Raw genomic sequence first — 20,543 nt, forward strand, 5'->3', positions numbered from 1 at the left:
AAAATGTTATGGTCCTTCATTCAAGCCATAATGCACCGACAGAAGATGATTGAAAGAGAGAAGAGAGGAAAGATCCGAGGGAAAGGGTGAGAGGGGAGAAAGTGGTGCGAACATTCTGCAAACATCTTTATATACTGTACGTAGCTTACAGTTATGAAGTTGAAAATGATGTTGGATTTAATGTGCAGATAAAATATCATAATTATGATGATAATAATAAAAATAATGATAGTAATTGTTCAGATTTATTTAGACCTTATCTAAGGTACCCAAAGTCACTTTACATAAAGAAAAGCAAGGAACCAACTTTATTAAGAAAAAACAAAACAGTCAAAGATAAGTGCTAGATTAAAAATTCTAAAAGTTTAAGCATGGTTTGGGGAGAGATCTTAACTAGTGGTGACGTTCTGACGTACGATGTACGTATATAAGTGGATATGAAAAGGAAACTTGTTGTGAGACAACTATTGAACTATGGTCAGCTATTGTTGACATAAAGCCCCAGTCAGCTTACAGCTCCTTTCTCTCTGTTGTTATTTTGACGTACGTTTATCACGTTACTCAGCCTATATTCTTAAATTGTATGGACACAAGCGAGAGCAGCTGGTATTTATTTTTTATTTTTTTGACCCCATGGTCTGAAAAAGATCCTTGCACTGCAAAGGTTTTGTATATTGTATCTTTAAAGCGGCACTAAGGTTTTATATTGTATGAATACATTTTGATTTTGTCCAATCTGCTTGCAGAGTACTGTATGTAAATACAATAACTTATACAATATTGGCGTGGTTGTATCTTGTCTCCCTGCTCTTCTATTGAGAAGACATCCTGTTTGATACAAATGTTGACCTGATTGTCAATGATTCAATGTATCTCCTGAGCAAGCAGCCTCAATGGTAAAAGCATTATGAAGTCTGGTTCACCCCAGGGTAGAAGAGGAAAGTTACATGATAGTACTGCTTTTAAAGTTGTACTATGTAACTTTTTTTATAAAACAAATCTTAAAATTCTCCTAACTATTAAATCACAAAAGTTTTAGAAGATCCGCGCCGTGAATTTCAGCCTGTAAAGCCTTCTCTGTATGTAAACTGAGATCCTTGCCGTGGACCGGATCTCGCGCCAAAATTGCGTCATCACACTACCGGCCAATCACAGCGAGGGTTATACAACTGCCGGCCAATCACAGCGCATCTTGAAGTGGGGTCGCTATGGCAGCCATATTTGTTGTCGCCCGTTTGTACCATCCCTTCTCTAGGTAATTTCGCCTACCAGGCAGGGTGAAGGAGTCCGTATCTCTGGAATTACTGAACGCACAGGAACAAGGGACCCCTTAAAAGATAGATCTCAGCGAGGTGGAGGCAGACGCGGGGGTCTGAAGGTACGAAAAACGTCCGAAAGACGCGGACGCGACCGCGGTTTGCTATAGGGCTAATGACCACTAGTTGGGCATCTTACACAGTATGGCTTTAACATAAACCTTAATGACATCTGTGTTTGTTAATCTTGCGTGGTTTTCCCGATGTAATCTAAACCTAATTTCATCCACTAGCTACTTTGTCAGCTTAAACATACTGTATACAGTAATCAGGCATTTTGCATTTGCAATCCGATTACCAAGTGTAATACTGGGGTCTCGTTCATAAAAAATATACTTGGATTTATGCTTAAACATAATCTTAAAATAGTTTAACATGATATAATTACGCCTAATAATAATAATAATGGATTGCATTTCTATAGAGCTTTTCTAGGCAAGTTGTGAACTCAAAGCGCTTTACAATGGTCCATCATGTCATTCATACATTGGGAGGTGAAGCGGCGAACAGTTGGTGCCAGCATCCTCACTTCCCACATCCAGCATCCTCACTTCCCACATCCAGCGTCCTCACTTCCCACATTCACACACCAATGGTGGCAAGCTAGCACTGACCGACTGGAGTCCATGTGGGGTTCAGTGTCTTGCACAAGGACACTTCGACATGTGGACAGGAGGACCCGGGATTCCAACCGCCTAATGAAAATAATAGTCATAATAAACTTACGAAAGGTCACTTAAAGACGTGCAATTAGTGTCACTTTGTTTTTTTTACGTCATTACCTTATTAATCCGCGAGTGAAATTCAGTTTCAGCTTCACCACCACAGATGTGCTCAGATGGCCATGCTTAGCGCTACGGAGGTTGATCATTTTGAATTAGGTTTTGGTTAAAAAGGAATTGCTGCCATACTTGCAGTATAGAAAACATAATCAATTTCACTTACGGTATGTCTAGTCTGACATCCAGTATCATTACAATCATGTTCAGCTAGATAAGGTTTTATGAACATTGTTTGATTGTTGTTTTTTTTGGGTTTCATCTTAAGTTACTTAAGATGAAATTTGATCTTAAGACCATTTTTTTAGAATAAGTCCTTCACTTGGACAGAGACCTTACTTCACCCTGCGTTATTGTACAGTACCTTGAAAAATAACATTATTATTATGTTTGAAATCCAATTAATTTGGAGACGGGATGGACAGAGGACAAAATGTCATTGCACAAGGGTATATTGAGTTAGATTTAAACCCACAATGTCATGTCATGTCTGTGTCTGTGTCTGTGTGTGTGTGTGTGTGTGTGTGTGTGTGTGTGTGTGTGTGTGTGTGTGTGTGTGTGTGTGTGTGTGTGTGTGTGTGTGTGTGTGTGTGTGTGTGTGTGTGTGTGTGTGAGAGAGCTTGTAGATCGGATATTTGACTTGAGTAAAATAAGACAAAGAATTTAGGGATGAGGGGTGAGGAAGGCAGGGACGAAAATAGGGACCAATTATAGTGTTTCTCTTTTCTTCTCATTACCCTCACTCTTCTCACTCTGTAATCTATATTCTGTCCTCTGATCAGAGACAAAGGTGACTCAACTCAACCCCCCCCCCCCCTCTCTCTCTCACTTATCTCTCCCCTGTCCTCCTTGCTTGCTCATGTTTAATTCTTAACTCGACTTCCAGCTGGACCACCTTCTTGTGTCCTAATGAGTAGCAGCTCCTGTCTCACCCCTCCATTCTCCCCACCACTGTCTTTTCTCCCCTCTCACCTCTCCCCTCTGTTTCAGTCATCATTTACCCCTCTACCGTATTATGTTTGAAGTAGTGGTCTTCTTGTCCCTCAGGCTCATCGTCGTAACCCCTTTCTCTCTATTCCTTTAAATCTTCCTCTCTCGCGCCTTCTCTTCTCTTCTCTTCTCTTCTCTTCTCTTCTCTTCTCTTCTCAATTCGATTCAAATAGCTTTATTGGCATGACTGTAACAATTACAATATTACCAAAGCATCAAGTGTAGAGGAAAAAAATAAATAATCTATCTATAAATGCGAGAAGTCTCTGCGTGTCTGCGTGTGTGTCTGTAATCCACGTATCTCGAGAACCGTTCGTCCCACCGGCTTCAGATTCGGCACGTGCGTTCCCCGCCGCGGCACGGAGTGCAGTGCCGGACCTCACGTACGCCACATGAGTCAACAAAAAATCTCTGTGAGTGTGTATGTATGTATGTAATCCGCGTATCTCGAGAACCGTTCGTCCCACCGGCACGCGCGTTCTCCATATATGGGAATAAAATGAATGCCCGTATGCGGAGCTGATGTCTGACATCAGAGTTTTCCGCAACCGGTACTGTGTGTGCAGAGATCTTCATATATGGGCAAAAAAGCGACAGAGATCTCATATATGGGCATAAAATGGACGCAGATAAACAGATATCTCCATATATGGCATATATGGGCATACAATGGATGCAGAATCACAAAGATCTCCATATACGGGCATAAAAGGGACACAGACAGACAGATACAGAGATCTCCATATATGGGCATAAAATGGACACAGATAGACAGATATCTCCATATATGGGCATATATGGGCATAAAATGGACCCAGAACTATAACTGCAGTGATCTCCATATATGGACATAAAATGGACGCCGACAGACAGACAGACAGATACAGATATCTCCATATATGGGCATAAATGGACACAGGCAAACAGATGGTCAAAACGGGTCCTATGAAAACAGGTATAATGGGGTTTGCATTAAAGGGCGGGGCATTCATTCCCTTACATTGTTCCGAGTTGGCCAGGTCGCCGACTAGACGCTGGGCCGCCCGAAGCTTCTAGTAATAATAATAACAAAACAAACAATATTGAACATACAAATTCTTTCTTTTCTTTTCTTTTCTTTTCTTTTCTTTTCTTTTCTTTTCTTTTCTATATCTCTTTGTTCATTTGTTCCTCTTTCCCTCATTCTGTCTCTCTCCCTCCATTCCTTCGCCATGGCTTTCTCTTTTCCTTTCTCCCTCCCTCCTCTTTCAATTCTCCTTCCTCTCTCACTCACCGTACCTCATTCTCCTTTGCTCTATCTCCTCCTCTCAAGCTCTTCCACCCTTTCCCTCCTTTCTCTTGCCCAGCATCTCTTCTTCACCTCCCCAACCCCCACCGTGTCTTTTGGTCTGTCTGGATGGGTGGACAGAGGCTGCAGTCAGCCCCAGGGATACACTGCCTCAGATTGTCCACTACAGGCAGCCCTGCCAAGTTTGTGTTCCCTGGAGTGGACTTGGTGTGTGTGTGTGTGTGTGTGTGTGTGTGTGTGTGTGTGTGTGTGTGTGTGTGTGTGTGTGTGTGTGTGTGTGTGTGTGTGTGTGTGTGTGTGTGTGTGGCAGGGGCTGTATATGTACGTAGCACACTGTACAGAAGATACAGCATCATACAATAAATACACGTGCTGTGTGCAACTGACTGAACTGTATGTCCCGTACTATGTTGCATCGTATGACATCACTCCTCCATCTCGTCCACTTCCGTCTCCACGCCACACATAATATAATTATAATAATAATATTTTAAAGAAATTCACCGTCTCAAAACAGACATGTTATAAACAGGGACAATCAGTTCAGTCAGTTGCAGATTAAACGCCAGCGTGAACAAGCTGTGATGTTGTAGACTAGAGGGAGAGGCAGGGGGTCCGGTCCCCCGCGGCGCAGAGTCTGCTTTTAGGGACCGTGTAGGACAGTCAGTGGAGTAGAGGGAGTGAGCAGGACCACTATGGTTGAACGAGTTCATAATAATGCATCCAATTACCCACGATGCCTTTCCTTTCTGATATAACATTGACCGAAGTGGTCCCGCTGCCCTGAGAGAGGGAGAGAGAGAGAGAGAGAGAGAGAGAGAGAGAGAGAGAGAGAGAGAGAGAGAGAGAGAGAGAGAGTATTCAGGTATGATTCGTGGCGGTCAGTGTCGGAGGAAAATTGACTAAATGATGATGCTAATTCAGCCCCAGAGGAGCCGCAGGGACTGGAGGGCCCTCTAGGAATACAGCTAAGACACTCCTCTACAGGAGACACATCGTTTTGCATGCAAATGAGCACCTCCACCACCACCACCACCACCACCACCACCACCACCTCCCGTCCATCTCACTCTCTCTCTATCTCGTTGTTCTCTCTCTCTGTCTCCACTCTATCTCTTTCTCTCATTCCCTTTTCTCTCTTCTATTTCAGCCAGCTGTCATTCCTCTTTCCTGTGCTCTCTACCTCTCTTTCTTTCTCCCGCTCTGGCACAGACCTTGTCAAGTCTTTCCCCCCACCGTCTTTTCTCTCCGTCCATATCTTGCGCCAGGCAGGCACCTGCACACACATATACATCAAAGGGGGCTTGAGCCCCTGCCCTTTTACCCCTCTGTAAAAAATGCCTTCCATAAATGCAGTTTTTACTATGGTGAAAGAAATGCAAATGCCCTCTTTCCATGCCATACCTAAAGGCAGCATTCAAGATAATTGCCTCGTCCAAACTCTCCTGAACTTGAATGCAGCATCTTTGTTGAAAGAATTGCCCTTTCTGTGTAGAAATCACAACACATCTGTGAGCTTGGAGGTCTGCTATTTTCGATATCACCAAAAGGCCCTTTTAGAAATGTCAACCCCTGCCTCTCTAACATCCTCTGCACGTCCCTGTCTCGCGCCCACTCTCTTTTGCCTTTGTCGTGTTTCATCTCTCATCACCCTTTTCCTTATCTTGCTTCCTTTCATCATTCTCTCTCTTTCTCCCTCCCCCCTCTCTCCCCCCCCCCCCCCACCTCCTCTCTGCCACGTCTTGATCTGAATACTGCTCTTTCCTCCTGTTGCAAGTTTCACCCTTCAGATTAACCTTGCTCTCATTTTATGCATTAGGTCCCTCTCCTCTCCTCTCCTCTCCTCTCCTCTCCTCTCCTCTCCTCTCCTCTCCGCTTTGTTACAATGAGATCAACTCTATTTCCCACTCTTTTGTTGTCTTATTTCCCCATATGTGTGTGCTGTTCTGCACGTCACACACACACACACACACACACACACACGCGCGCGCACACACACACGCACACACACACGCACACGCACACACACACACACACATCTTTTATCCCAACATCTCTGTTACACTGGGTCATAAAATGTGTCATTTGTCATCCTGTTATCGTTGTGCTGACAGATGGCCTAATCTCAGTTAATCTATGATAATGGCATAATAAAAGCCTGGCTGTAAATTAAATGATCATGGCCAGCAAGCACACAATCCTGGATTTTGGCTAGCCAGGCGGCAGCTATAAAACTAGCCTTTTCACAATTGTGTTTCTTGACATGCCTTTTTCTTGATGAATCGATATGAAATTGAATCTGAGTTGCTCTGTGAATTGGACCTCAGCCCAGTGTTTCATTCCATGATGAAATAATCTACATCATATGTTGGGTACATTGTTGATGTGTGGCTTATCCAGAGTGACTCGCAAGAAGTAAGAATAAATGAGTAGAATAAAGTTAGTATTCTTAAATGTCTGGTTGTATAGGATAGAGGGATAATATTGTTGGATAATATTTTTCATATTTCTGTGTTTTATGACTTTAGTAGAAGTTTGGTTAACACTTGCTATGCATCTTATGTCTATACTACTAGGAAGACGCCTCAGCGTGAGGTCACGCCATGTCTTGGCCATCTGGCCAGTGATGTAGGCCTATATCGGACTAGTTACCCATATATGGAGACCCCTGGTACCCTTATATGGAGATCCATGTACTGTATATGGAGATATGCTGTGAGACCCCAAACATGCTTTCTCAGTTATTCGTTATGTGAAAATACTGTCATCTATCACATCTGACCTCATACATCCCCTTTATAGTCTAGTAAATCTAGGGAAAAAATACACTCAGGTTGGACAAAATTTTATTATTTAGTTTTTCAACTGATTCTGACAGGAAATTAGGTCTACTAGCCAGGATGAAAAATCTACCATGATCTGCTCACTGCAAATACCCACAGTGGCCAAATCAAGTTGGGCTCCCATCGACTTTCTATACAGGAGGAAAATACCCAGAAAATAAATCTGCTTTAAGTAGGATGTGAGGTGTCTAACTAGGGGTTTTACATGATGCTGAATCCATTGCAAGCATTTGTTTTGCACAAAAAACATTCCTTGGGCTAACAATGGCCCCAGAAAATTATTGTTTAGTGATGAAAAGTGATGAGTCATCACTTTTCCACAGTTTTGTGGGCGTTTTATGGGGCCAATGAATGTTTTTGTGCAAAACAAATGCTTGCAATGGATTCAGCATCATGACAAACCCCTAGTTAGACCCCTCACATCCTACTTAAAGCAGATTTATTTTCTGGGTATTTTCCTCCTGTATAGAAAGTCGATGGGAGCCCAACTTGATTTGGCCACTGTGGGTATTTGCAGTGAGCAGATCATGGTAGATTTTTTTTATCCTGGCTAGTAGACCTAATTATCTGTCAGAATCAGTTGAAAAACTAAATAATACAATTTTGTCCAACCTCAGCCTTATTTTTACTGGACTATTATGCCCATACATGGAGATGCCTGACATCACAGTGATGTCAAAGCGTGATCTCAGCAGAGCCTAAACACCCAGTAGACACTGTATGTTCTAACAGTTCTACAATAATGTATTATAGACATAGGATGCATGATAACATCAACAGCAAAAGAAAAGAATAAGTCATATAGAGGAAAAATAAAAGCAAGAAGAAAAGAAATAAACAATATTTGCTGTAGAAAGGGGCAGGTAAGTATGGGCTTAGTCTATTACAAGTCTCGAGTTGCAGATTTTAAAGGGAGTTACACTCCTTTAAGGCTTTCGGGAGGGAGTTCCACATGTTGGTGGTATAGCAGTACCATTGCTGTATTCTTCCTGAAATGGAATGACTTTGTATCGCTCTGAACCTGCGTGTTTCTGTTTTCATTTCAATCTCAAAAGGTGGGTAAATGGGAGAACGGTTCCCTGTCCATGAAGTACCACGTGTGGCCTCGCAACGAGCTGTACGGAGGGCCAGCCAACCGGGAGGACGACCACCTGTCCATCGTGACGCTGGAGGAGGCTCCGTTTGTCATCGTAGAAGACGTGGACCCCATGAGTGGCACCTGCATGAGGAACACTGTGCCCTGCCGGAAACAGCTCAAAACACAGTGAGCCACACAGTAGAACCCTCAGCTTTCATTTAACTTTCAACAGGGGGTCCGGGACTCCTAGGGTCCCGGACAGTGCTGTCAAACAAATCGATGAAAATCTGCATAACGCATTTGTACAATATGTAGAGGGGGTCCCCCCTGCTTCATCTCTCTCTCAGTTAAAGAGTCCTTGGCCTGAAAACATTGAAGACCCCTGATTTAACTCAAAGATTGTACAAATGTAACCAAATTGAACCATTTGGTTACATTTGTACATTCGAATAGACAGTTACGAATAGATAATTAACATCTACTGTGCCCTATAGCCTAGGGCTAGGCCTATAAATCAGGAGTGTTCATTTAACTAATTTAGAAATTTAGTTTCAGTCATATTTTAGTCATCTAAAATGTTTTAGTATTAGTCTAGTTTTAGTTGAGTACTGTAGATACAGTATCACAAGATTTTAGTCGACTAAATGTCCAGCTTGATTTTGTCAACTAAAATGTATTTTGGCCGGCCGTGATGGCGTTGAAATGGCTGATTTTACACTTGGTTGCATGCTGAAAATAACCAACCTACAAGCTCACAACGCGTCGTGCTGCGATGCGTTGTGATGTTGTAGATCTGCTATTTTCATGGCACAACCAAAAATTACTTGTCTTTTAGTTCTACTGGATCTCTTCTCCACTAGTCCCTCCCTAACATTTTAATCTTGTTTTTATTTGTTGATGGAATTGTCAATATATTTAGTCTTAGTTCTAGTCATCGTAGCATAGTCTTTATTTAGTTTTTATTCCTTATCGAAAAAAGGTAGTCAACGAACATTTTTCGTCATAATTTTAATCGACAAAAGCAACACTGCGCTGAGTCATAGTCCAAATCCTGAACACTACATTCCATCCATCCATCCATTTTTGCATCCATGCATCTTTCTCTCCTCTGTCCACCAGTAATCAGACAAGGGACTCAGGCATCTACATTAAGCGCTGTTGTAAGGGTTTCTGCATTGACATCCTGAAGAAGATCGCCAAGAACGTCAAGTTCACCTATGACCTCTACCTGGTCACCAATGGCAAGCATGGCAAGAAGATCAATGGCACCTGGAACGGCATGGTCGGAGAGGTGAGGACACAAATTATTGTGTGTGTGTGTGTGTGTGTGTGTGTGTGTGTGTGTGTGTGTGAGTGCATGGCATGCCTGCGTGTTTTCCAGTGAATGTGTTTGGGCTTGCCTTTTGTGCATATTTGTGCCTTCAACCTTGTTACGACTGACTGACTGACTGACTGACTGACTGACTGACTGACTGACTGACTGACTGACAGACAGACTAGAGACATCTTCTGGTATTCATTGAAGTCATAAATAATGCTATAAGGTCCACCCATCGTGTACTCCAAGTATATTAAAATAAACACTACAAAAGTGTCACCAAGGTCTATCGTCAGTCTTTATTTAGGCACTTTAAATACATATTCAATATTCAATCCTCTGCTTTACATATGATCATAGATCACAGTAGTTTTCATACAATCCAAAGACAATGAAGTACTGTAAGTCATTGTATTGACACTGGTTTTACCTAGAGGCCAGTGAAGATCCATAATGAATGAAGATTACATTAGTTTTTCTGATGTGAAATCCATATCACAATAATTATGTTGTATTTTTGCCAAGAGCAGTAGATGACTTAACTCACTGTCACAGTGTCAAAATAGTCTGTCAAAATAGACACATTGTCTCTTCATTATACACACTGCCTCTCTGTGTGTATCTGTAAGGGTAAACACATATTCATTGGGGAACCATGTCTAAACATCTATCTACTTTGTGTTTGTGTAGGGCTGTCGTGATGTGAAATCTTTAAAGGCATCTGTGGCTGGCTCAGTAGCCAACAGAATGTATATCCAGTGGTGTAAAGTAACATCATGCATGCAGCGTCCGATTGCCGTTAAAGGCTGAAGAAGACATGGCACCCTTTTCACATTTGTCTATTATAGCGCCACCAGGAGGCCACAATGACGTTCCTCACCTGGCGGAGACCTGTGCTTGGAAGAGCACTGCTTCTAGTCTAGCAAAAAATAGTGAAAACAGCTGAACTACAAGCTCACAATGCGTCACATCGCAACACTTTGTTAGCTTGTAGATCGGCTATTTTCACTACTTTTGTGCGACACTCTTGTAGGACGAAATACTGTAGGGCATTAATTTACAACAAAAAAGAGAGAGGGATATTTGAGGTGTCTGTCCAACAGCAATGTTATACGACCCATATAACGGTCCCTCGTAAATGAGCAGGGGTAGATTGGATTCAAATGAATATAATCGTGTGCATTGCTAATTAGCACACACAAATGACTGGTGTTTGGCCGGAGTGTGGACTGGGTTATGGGAGTTGAGCAGAGAGAATTATAGCCCCCTGTGGAGCTTTATATACAGTATGAATCATATGAGTCACCTGGAAGGTGCATGCATCTCCTCTCAAATGCCTTTTCACACCTCAAATTATGAACGTGGCTTCTGGGTCAAAACCTCCACTCACCAAGCCTGATGTCAGTCAGGCTAAGTACCTTACCCAAGGGTAAGGCACTGTGCAGTCAACTGTGATACTTCACTTTGTGTGCTAAACATTCTCTAATCGACATTGGTCCCAGAGAAAGGTTGCTGTCACTTCTCATACTTAAGACTGTAAAAAGATAAATACGATTTTGCCATCTCACCTTGGTAATATTAATTAGGAGGGGAAAATTCAAGAGCAAACAGATCAATAGTTTCCTGAAGGTTATATGTGTGTTTTTCAACCAACAAAACAACTTTGCAACTCCTTTTTTGTGGTCAGTGAAAGTTGAATGACTTTTAGAAGTTGCACAGGCAGGCTTACTTCTGCACTGCAGAACCACCATCCATTTAAATTAAAACAGAGACGTCGTGTGTGAAGCCATTAAGCCAGTCAGTTAACCAATCAGTCAGTCAGTCAGTCAGTCAGTCAGTCAGTCAGTCAGTCAGCCTAGACCAGGGGTTCCCAAACCTTTTTGGCTCAGGGCACCTTATAAATATTTTTTTCATCCGAGGCAACCCTACATTATATTCATAATTTTCACTCCCAGCACCTTATATTTAAAGCATATTTTAGCGATTATGTTGCGAGAAAAACATTGCGATAATAGCCATTTTGGTTAGAACTGACTGAAAATAAGTTGTACTTCAAGTTTTAAATGTGTCCACATAAATTCCAAATATTATCAAATTATCTCACGGCACCCCTGGACTGCCATCACGGCACCCCAGGGTGCCCCGTCACCCACTTTGAAAACCCCTGGCCTAGACAGACAGACAGACAGACAGACAGACAGACAGACAGTTTTGTCAGCCTGCCAGTGTCTTTGAAGGTGTTTAGCTAGAAGTGCGCTCACCTCACCTGTAATAAACTGTTTCACCCGACTAAAAGCATTCTAATTGCAGTCTCCTTCTCACCTCTAAGATTGAGGTATCTCTCTCTACATATAAAAAAAAGAAATCACATCCACTGGAGCTGGAGGCTAGGCGAGACCAACAAAAATAACAGGCAAATCAAACAGAAAAGTCTGCACACTGTGACTTACAGGGCTCCCAGTCAAGCTTTATTGATTAATGTTTCGATTAAAAAGTCTTCTTCAGAATCTCAATGCATATACACTCATACATACATACATACTGTACTTGTGCATGCATGTGATTGAAGCAATACATTCATGCACACGCACATAAAGTGCGTGCACGCAAGCGTTCAAGAATATTTGCATGCAAAGTAGCTCTCTCTGTAACACACTGCTTCTTCTGCACAAATTCTCACAAATGTACATGTCTCACACATACACACAACCTTTGCGCATCATTATGTTTCTGCTATATCTGACAATGCCATCCCATGTCCTTAATCTTAGTTTATATTCCATCGCATGATGCTGCGATCAAGTGATTTTCAAGCTAACAAGTTTAGCAGCATATTACAATTGGTCGGTGGGCGGAACGCTGACGTCACTCTGACTCAGAAATAACCGCAAACAAACCCGATAGGCCCATGAATAGGCATGTCACTATGACTCACACATAACCATTAACAAACCCTATATGCTCGCATGGATGGAGATCCGGTTGTCTAGAGCCACAGATCTGACCTCTATGCACATTATGTTCATACAGTATGGTATTGGTATATGGGACCAAGCGACTTCAAACTCTGTGCGCGCATTGAAAAGGACTTGAGGGAGTGCGCTGCCTGCCGCCAAGTTGATCAGATATGCAGATGTCCAAAACCGCCAATCCAACCGATATGTCCAGATATGGGCATATGTGGCTATCCAGTAGTTCAGAACTGCCGATCCAACCAATAGGCCCACATATGGGCATGCCAATATACAGGGTGTGGATTGGGCTTATACTATCAGGGATCTCTATATATGGGCACAAAAGGGACACAGACAGACAGGTACAACGGCTACTCTGACAAAGAACCCTGACATTATGACTCAGACATAAAATAAGTGTGAGGGCCCGAACCTCTAGTATGATATAAAGGACCAATATATATACAAGGAATTGGCATCATGCAAAGACATGGCTCCATGGCTCACACATGCACGCACTCACACACACGCGCGCACACGCACACACAACTTGCATAGAGGCGTACACATTTACAGTTGCACCCACATGGGTCACTTTGATAATGTGGAGAGAACAAGTCGTGGGAGGGAAATGGAGAGAGAGAGGAAGTCAGTGAGGACACTGCAGAGAGAGAGAGGAAGTGAGCGAGGACACGGCTGCTTCTCCTCACTGAGGAGACTTTCACACATTCAGGGTGCTCACTAGATGGCCACCCTAGAGCAGTGGTTCTAAAAGTGGTGTCCGGGGACCCCAGGGGTCCTTGGCTTGGGGGGTTCCAGGGGGTCCCCAGCTACATTTGATAGTCCAGCATCACAATCATTTTAACCACTTTATCCAGATTTTATGCTTAAAACGTACTGTAGGGTAGGCACCTAGTGCCGACCCACATTCCAGGACTGATACACGTTATATTTGCATGTGCACGTGTGTGTGACACACGTGTGTACCCTACATTGTACAGATACTGTACAGGAACTGTGAGTGTGCGTCTGTGTTGCGGGGGGGGGGGGGTCCCCAGTTAAAATATTGTTATTTTGGTGGTCGTGGCCTGAAAAGGTTGAGAACCACTGCTCTATTGGGAGGGTGTGGTCAACCACGTTTCCTCCAATACACAATAGTCACCAGTCTCTTCTTTTCACCGGAAGTTTTGCCGGAAAGGCGTAAAGTGTGTGGAGGAAAATGTCCCTCCAAGCTCCAGGCACCCCAACCAACCTGTCAGAGTCGTTATTGCAGTGACAGAGAATGCCCTCCCCTGATGGCTTCCCACCCACAAACACAAGTTTCAGGACCTCATTCGTCATTCCAAGATGGAGTGAAGTAAGATGCATACAGTATGTTAGGGTTATATGAGTTAATCAATTGATTAACGGGAAGCTGGGAGAAAGAGCATTTTGATATAGTCAAGCTTCTTATCTACGGTATGTATACGTGACAAAAGCTTCAACAGATAGGGATGGGGGAACGGTTTGGAGAGAAGGGAGGAGAATGAGTAGAGCGTCCTTGGCTTAGAGGCAGAGGACTGAATTATAATGCAATAAAAAGTGGACTTAGCGGTGGATAATGGAGATGGAATGCCGAGAGGAGTGATTGAAAGTGAGAAAGGTTGTCTGATTGGCCGTTTTTTTTTTCACCGCGTCCTTTCAGCTGCTCTGGGACGTGTCTGCTCAGCTTGGAGGATTCAGCGAACCAAGATGCTGCTGGAGACAGACATGCAGGGGCGTCACAAGGGGGGGGGGGGGGGGGGTAGTGGGACTGAAATACTAGGGCCCAAGGTGGAGGGGCCCTAGTAACTTTAGCTATTGAAAAATAGCAGATATACAAGCTCACACCACGGCACTTGGTGCCGCGCTGCAAGCTTGTAGATCTGCTATTTTTGAAAAGTCGTGAAAATGTGTGCAAATCTTTGAATATATGTATTTTTTAAACGAACATTTGTAACTCAGATTTTGCTTCTGGGGGGTCCCTGGAACTAAATATTTTGAGATGGGGGTCCGTGGCCAAATACATATCATCTTGGGGGTCCTTCACAGTTCACATGAAAAAGTTTGAGCATCACTGACATGGAAACATAGGTTTCTTGCTCACATTTTCACAATTTTTCAAAAATAGCAGATCTACAAGCTCGCAGCGCGGCACTCGGTGCCGCACTGTGAGCTTGTATATCTGCTATTTTTCAATAGTTAAAATTCATGGGGGGCCCACAGTGAATCCTTGTACCCAGGGCCCAGAATTTGGTGTGACGCCCCTGCAGACATGACAGGTTGTTTGTTGGAGAGAGGACAGAGACACTGAAAGTCAGATGAGATTGAGGATAAACTTCAGAGTCAGTTGAGAGGGAGAGGATGGGATCACCTTATAACATCCTACTATGGATCAGACACCTTCTCATTCAGCTCCTTATCCAGGCCTCAGTCATCTCAAAGCTTGACTACTGTAACTCCCTCCTTACTGGCCAGGGAGGATGATAAAGGAGAGAGGGACATTTTGTGTAATTGAAACGGCATGAAATTCAAATATGTCAAGTCAAGTCAAAGATGAAAATATGGGATGTGTAAGTAAACCTGTACCCACGACCTTGACTTATTTTTTTTTAATTATTTTTTTACTGGGGTTGGTGGGGGCCGGACGGAACCCCCTGATTGAGGTTGAACGTGGAAAATCCGACTGATTGTAGTGGGTGTATTATATCTTGACTTGTTAGCAAATTAGAAAGGGGGAGAGAAGTGTACACCTCCTGCCTGTCATGCCTACCTGAACTATCGCGGCGCTCGATTTGACGTGTGATATGGTACATGTTTTGGGGACCTGCTCAATTTCCCTGGGACCCACAGATGAGCCCATGTGGCTCCCGGGGACTCACTACAGTGAAAACCTAGCAACATCACTGGCAAGGTCCGTACACATCGGGAACGTTAATTTTGTATGATTAATTCACATTGGTTTAAAATGCTGTTTGGCGATTTAGCGTTTCTCGAAATGAGGTCGATTTTCTTAGCACAAATAAAATCAACCTGGAATGGCAGCATTAACAAAATAAAGCTTTGATGAGAAATAATCACGTCACATTTTCGTATATTGTTTATTTGCTTTACTCCTGGTGTTTATTAGCCTGGCGGGGCCCGACGTCATCTGCGTTCACTCACTCCTCCTTCCACAGTATAACGTCTGGACTTCCGGGGATTGGCAGCGAGTATACTGATTATTCTCTGATCGGGGCTAATCAGTGACTGCTTCCGCACAACAAACGTAGTCTTTCCTGACAACAAGTGAAAAGCTTGGTCCATGTGTAGACGGTGACGTAGATGCATGCTGCAGCATTTTCAAAACAACAATGGCTGCCCTCGCGATGTAACAAGTGTAACAGTTAACGCTCTAACAATAAAACAAGCAATAAGTGCAGTTATTTCAGAGTTGGAATCAATTACAACAATTAAAAAGTAATAACACGGGGGATGCACTAGCGGAGTTCATCGGCTGAAAAAACGTGTTTGTTTGCCGTTCTTCCGACTGGCTGAGAGATGTTTTGCTATGCTGATTGGTTAGAGGAGTCTGTCTGTCAAGGCAAGTACTCCCGCCCACTTTTCAAGCTGCCAATAGGCCGAAGGCCAGACGTTATACTGTGGAAGGAATGAGTGAGTGAACGCAGATGACGTCGGGCCCCGCCAGGCTAGGTGTTTATAATGATGTGTATTCTGAAATGAATTCAGCTTTCTGGACTGCTCATTTACAATTCCAAAGTCCTCCCTTCCTTCCACAAGAATGTGGTGACCATTATTTGTGACATAGGTTTTTCTGAATAGTAATACAGTGTACCAAGCAGAGAAAAAGAACAGGAATAGAAATTAAACGCACTGTAGAAAATCCAAACATAAGTTGTTGGGCCTTGCTCATAGACTACTCGATGGGCTTCTGCAGACAAGCTCCCATGTCTTTGTGTGTCAACTGAATTAAGGCAGGCTGCCTTTCTGTAAGCTGCCACAGAACTGGGGCAGAATAAGTACGCCATAAATAACTGACAACAGGTGTGCTCAATTGATCAATTAGTAGAGTGTGTGTATCGGATGTGTTTAATTAGCCTATCAGAGTGCGAGGTGAGGTAGATCAACAATAGACAGAAACTGGACAATGCTTTCACAGTGAACATTATGAACAGCTGAAGGTAATAACATTAACTGTGGTTGTGAGATCTGTACCAGCATGGATAACTAAATAAATGAATGCTGTTACAAAGAAAACATTTATGATAATCTTCAGCTGTGTTTACTCGTCAGAATGGCTGCAGTGGCAAAATGGCTTCAAATCACTGCAAATACACAAGTACACTCCTGATTGTCAAATCAAGCACACTAGAATTCCACAATAACAGGACACAAGTTTGACTCTTCACTCTGAAAAAAAAAACCCCACTGTGACTCACTGACAGACATACATGCACGCAGCCACGCACAAACACACTCATGCCATAATACACACACATGCACGCACATACACTTTCAACAATTAAAGCACGTCGACTCCCACAGCCATACACTAACGTGAGACGTGTTTTGTACCACGCGTACTGTACATACCCCTGTGATGTTTAGGGCTAATTGTGCCTACCTGTACAGAGATATGGAGGGAATGGAAGGAGGGAGGGGGCTATGTAGTTGAAGTAGGGAGGCGGGTCGAGGAAGGAGAGGCATTGGGGCGACTATTTCAAGCCGCCATGACCCACTGTGATAACCCAATTTCTCCCTCCCTCGTTCTGTTTCCCTCCCTCCCTCTCTCTCTCTCTCTCTCACTCTCTCTCCATCCCTTGGCGAGCATCACGAGTGTCCACCCCCAATGTTCATGATGTGTAGAAAGTGTGTCTCAGGCTGACCTGCTCCCACCTGTCTTCGGTCTATCTTAATCGCTCTGTTGCTTCTTGCAACTTTCCGACGCTAGTTTTGTGTGGCGTTCTGTTATCGTTACATAATCCACTTCTGTCCAACTATTCTGAAGCTCTCTCTCTCTCTCTCTCTCTCTCTCCCTCCCTCTCTCTCTCTCTCTCTCTCCCCCCTCTCCCTTTCTGCTCTATTTAGGTGCGTCTCCTTAATTGAGATGCACTCAATCAAGGAGAAGTTTCACCCTCTTTCTCTTTTTTTATGTATCTCTCTGTCTCAGTGTCTCTCCTGCTCTCTGACTTCATGTCTGACTTTTCTCCCCTCCCCAGGTGGTGTTGAAGAACGCCCACATGGCGGTGGGTTCTCTGACGATCAACGAGGAGAGGTCGGAGGTCATTGACTTCTCTGTGCCCTTCATCGAGACGGGTATAAGTGTCATGGTCTCCCGTAGCAATGGAACCGTGTCGCCATCGGCTTTCCTCGGTGAGAAAATACGAAATGTATTTTGGTAGCAAGATGTAGCCCAGCCCATGGGAAACGCGTGTGTTTGAAGCCAGGCTGGTGCACGCACTATTTGAAACACTGTAACTAGGCTAACTCTACCACCTTATGTTCCTAAAGGAGACGTCCAGTTAAGTGTTGGGCTATTAATCAATTTCACCCTGATTTCATACTGATACTTTTCAGGATAATTGTAGTTTTACCGGTCAAATGTTAAGGACTTTCTTCATGATGTTGGCTAGGCTGTTTGGAAAGCTACAATACTTATTTATGCCAATGTCATTCGATTATAAATCTTTCACCTGCAATAATCCATGTGACTGACTGACTTAAAACCTGCGATAAACAATAGAGTGAAAGTGAGATGACGCTTGCTACAATGGAGATGGATGCACTGTTTGGAAACGCAAAAGTTGGTCGGTTGGTTTAGAGTCAGCATACTTATTGTTATAGTGGGGATGGGGGCGGTTGCCTGAGCAAAGTTCTTTTGAGGTAGTTGTAAACAGCCACCATTTCATCATTTCCCCTGAGAGATGCTTTCAATCTGAGTTTGGATGTTTTTATTTATTTATACAGTTCACCTCAGGTCACCAGCTTCATAGTTTGTTAACTCGTTATCCAGCATCCCAAAGTAAAATACTCAGTGGTATTTAACTGTGAGAGTGTTAAATGTTTTACTGAGTTTTAACTGCACACACACACACACACACACACACACACACACACACACACACACACACACACACACACACACACACACACACACACACACACACAAGCATCCAAACACACGCATCCACACACATTATTCAGAAGAATGAGTGATGAATCAAGAGACACACTGTACAGCATATACAGTGGTTGTGTTGTGGTACGTACGGGTCTGCCTTATGGAGTGCACAGTAGAGTGGATGATATTATGACTAACTATTTGTCCATTCTCCCTCCCTCTCTATCTCTCTGTCTCTTTGCCCTCTTACATTTCTCACTCCTACTCCATCTCTCTGACTCTTCCTTCCTCCTCTCTGCAATCTGGCACACTGCATTTGCATCTCTCTCTCTCTCTCTCTCTCTCTCTCTCTCTCTCTCTCTCTCTCTCTATCTGTCTGTCTTACTCTCTCTCTCTCTCTCTCTCTCTCTCTCTCTCTCTCTCTCTGTCTCTCTCTCTCTCTGTCTGTCTTACTCTCTCTCTCTCTCTCTCTGCTCACTTTTTATTTCCTCGCTGCTGCTCCCTCCCACCCTCCTTCTCTCTCTCTCTCTCTCTCTCTCTCTGCCACCCTCGCTCTATTTCTTTCCATCTTTTCTTCCCCTAACTCTCACCAACTCTTGCATCCTTTCCTAACTCTCTCCCACGATCCTCTCCTCTCCTCTCCTCTCCTCTCCTCTCCTCTCCTCTCCTCTCCTCTCCTCTCCTCTCCTCTCCACTTATACTTATCTCTCTCCTTCAATCCTTGGCGTCTCTTGTCTCCCGCCTTCATCTCTCCCCTCCAGAGCCCTTCAGCGCGGATGTGTGGATAATGATGTTTGTGATGCTCCTGCTAGTGTCAGCGATGGCTGTGTTTATATTCGAGTACCTCAGCCCTGTGGGCTACAACCGCTGTCTGGCAGACGGCAGAGGTGAGAGACCACAACTGCACACACACACACACACACACACACACACACACACACACACACACACACACACACACACACACACACACACACACACACACACACGCATTTGCGCACCCACACTAGGGCATTCACAAATTTTTAGTATTCGAATTATTCGACCTCAAAGTATTCGAATAGTCGAATATTCGACAGGACTGGACAAACTGTCAAATATTAAGTAAGCAAGAGGCGAACATTGTGAAAATAGTCGATCTACATGCTCACAAAGCCTTGCGTTGCGAGGCGTTGTGAGCATGTAGATCTGCTATTTTCACAATATTTATCTGAGGAACCAAGTGCTTGTCAGGGTGGGGGTCCCCAGTTCAAATATGTTTATTTTGGGGGTCACTGCCTGTTAAGAGTGTAGCAGCAGCTCTATAATTGTACCAGGAATACTCTAAGTGAAAAATAAACAGATGGAGGATCTAACAAATGACACACCGGGAGGCAACAGCTTTGTGCTGGAACTCAGCTCACACAGAACAGAGGGTAGTTTTATTAACACAGCTTTTATAGTAACCAGCAAGTGCTTCCGGGGTAACACTTCCGGTTCCGCACTTCACAATAAGAGTTAAGTCAAATGTACAGTTTAGATCACATATCTCAACACCCCCACTTGATCTAACATTATACATATACATTTTTTTTTCTCTTTTTCTTACAATATAATAAAACTTAAGCATGTTTCTTCAACCAAGTCTCTTTCAAAATTCACCAACACCATATTCACATTTTGGCTGCAATAAGCAAACTTAAATACACACTGCTTTCAATCAGATCACTTCAAATCACATTTTTTTTTTTTTTTTTTTTTTTCCATTTAGCTAGGTTTAGCATAGACATATTCTCAGACAAATAATCATGTAGCATCATATCCCCCACTGCTTCCTCTCCCCCTAGCAGTCTGTAGCA

At 43.4% G+C, this 20,543-nt stretch overlaps 1 protein-coding gene across 1 annotated transcript in view; it reads left to right on the forward strand.

The window, feature by feature from the left end:
- grin2ba (glutamate receptor, ionotropic, N-methyl D-aspartate 2B-a) overlaps nucleotides 1–20,543 on the forward strand; it is a gene marked incomplete at its 3' end in the record, with an annotated part of 176,396 nt that overhangs the window by 124,649 nt on the left and 31,204 nt on the right. Inside the window, exons 6-9 of the mRNA XM_080723629.1 lie at nucleotides 8,272–8,480; nucleotides 9,414–9,585; nucleotides 17,804–17,957; nucleotides 19,467–19,592. Coding sequence (XP_080579755.1) covers nucleotides 8,272–8,480; nucleotides 9,414–9,585; nucleotides 17,804–17,957; nucleotides 19,467–19,592 — 661 coding nt within the window. The remainder of the gene's footprint in view (nucleotides 1–8,271; nucleotides 8,481–9,413; nucleotides 9,586–17,803; nucleotides 17,958–19,466; nucleotides 19,593–20,543) is intronic.

The sequence above is a fragment of the Nannobrachium achirus genome, assembly GCF_963921795.1.
Source record: "Nannobrachium achirus genome assembly, chromosome: 4".
Classification (NCBI taxonomy): Eukaryota; Metazoa; Chordata; class Actinopteri; order Myctophiformes; family Myctophidae; genus Nannobrachium; species Nannobrachium achirus.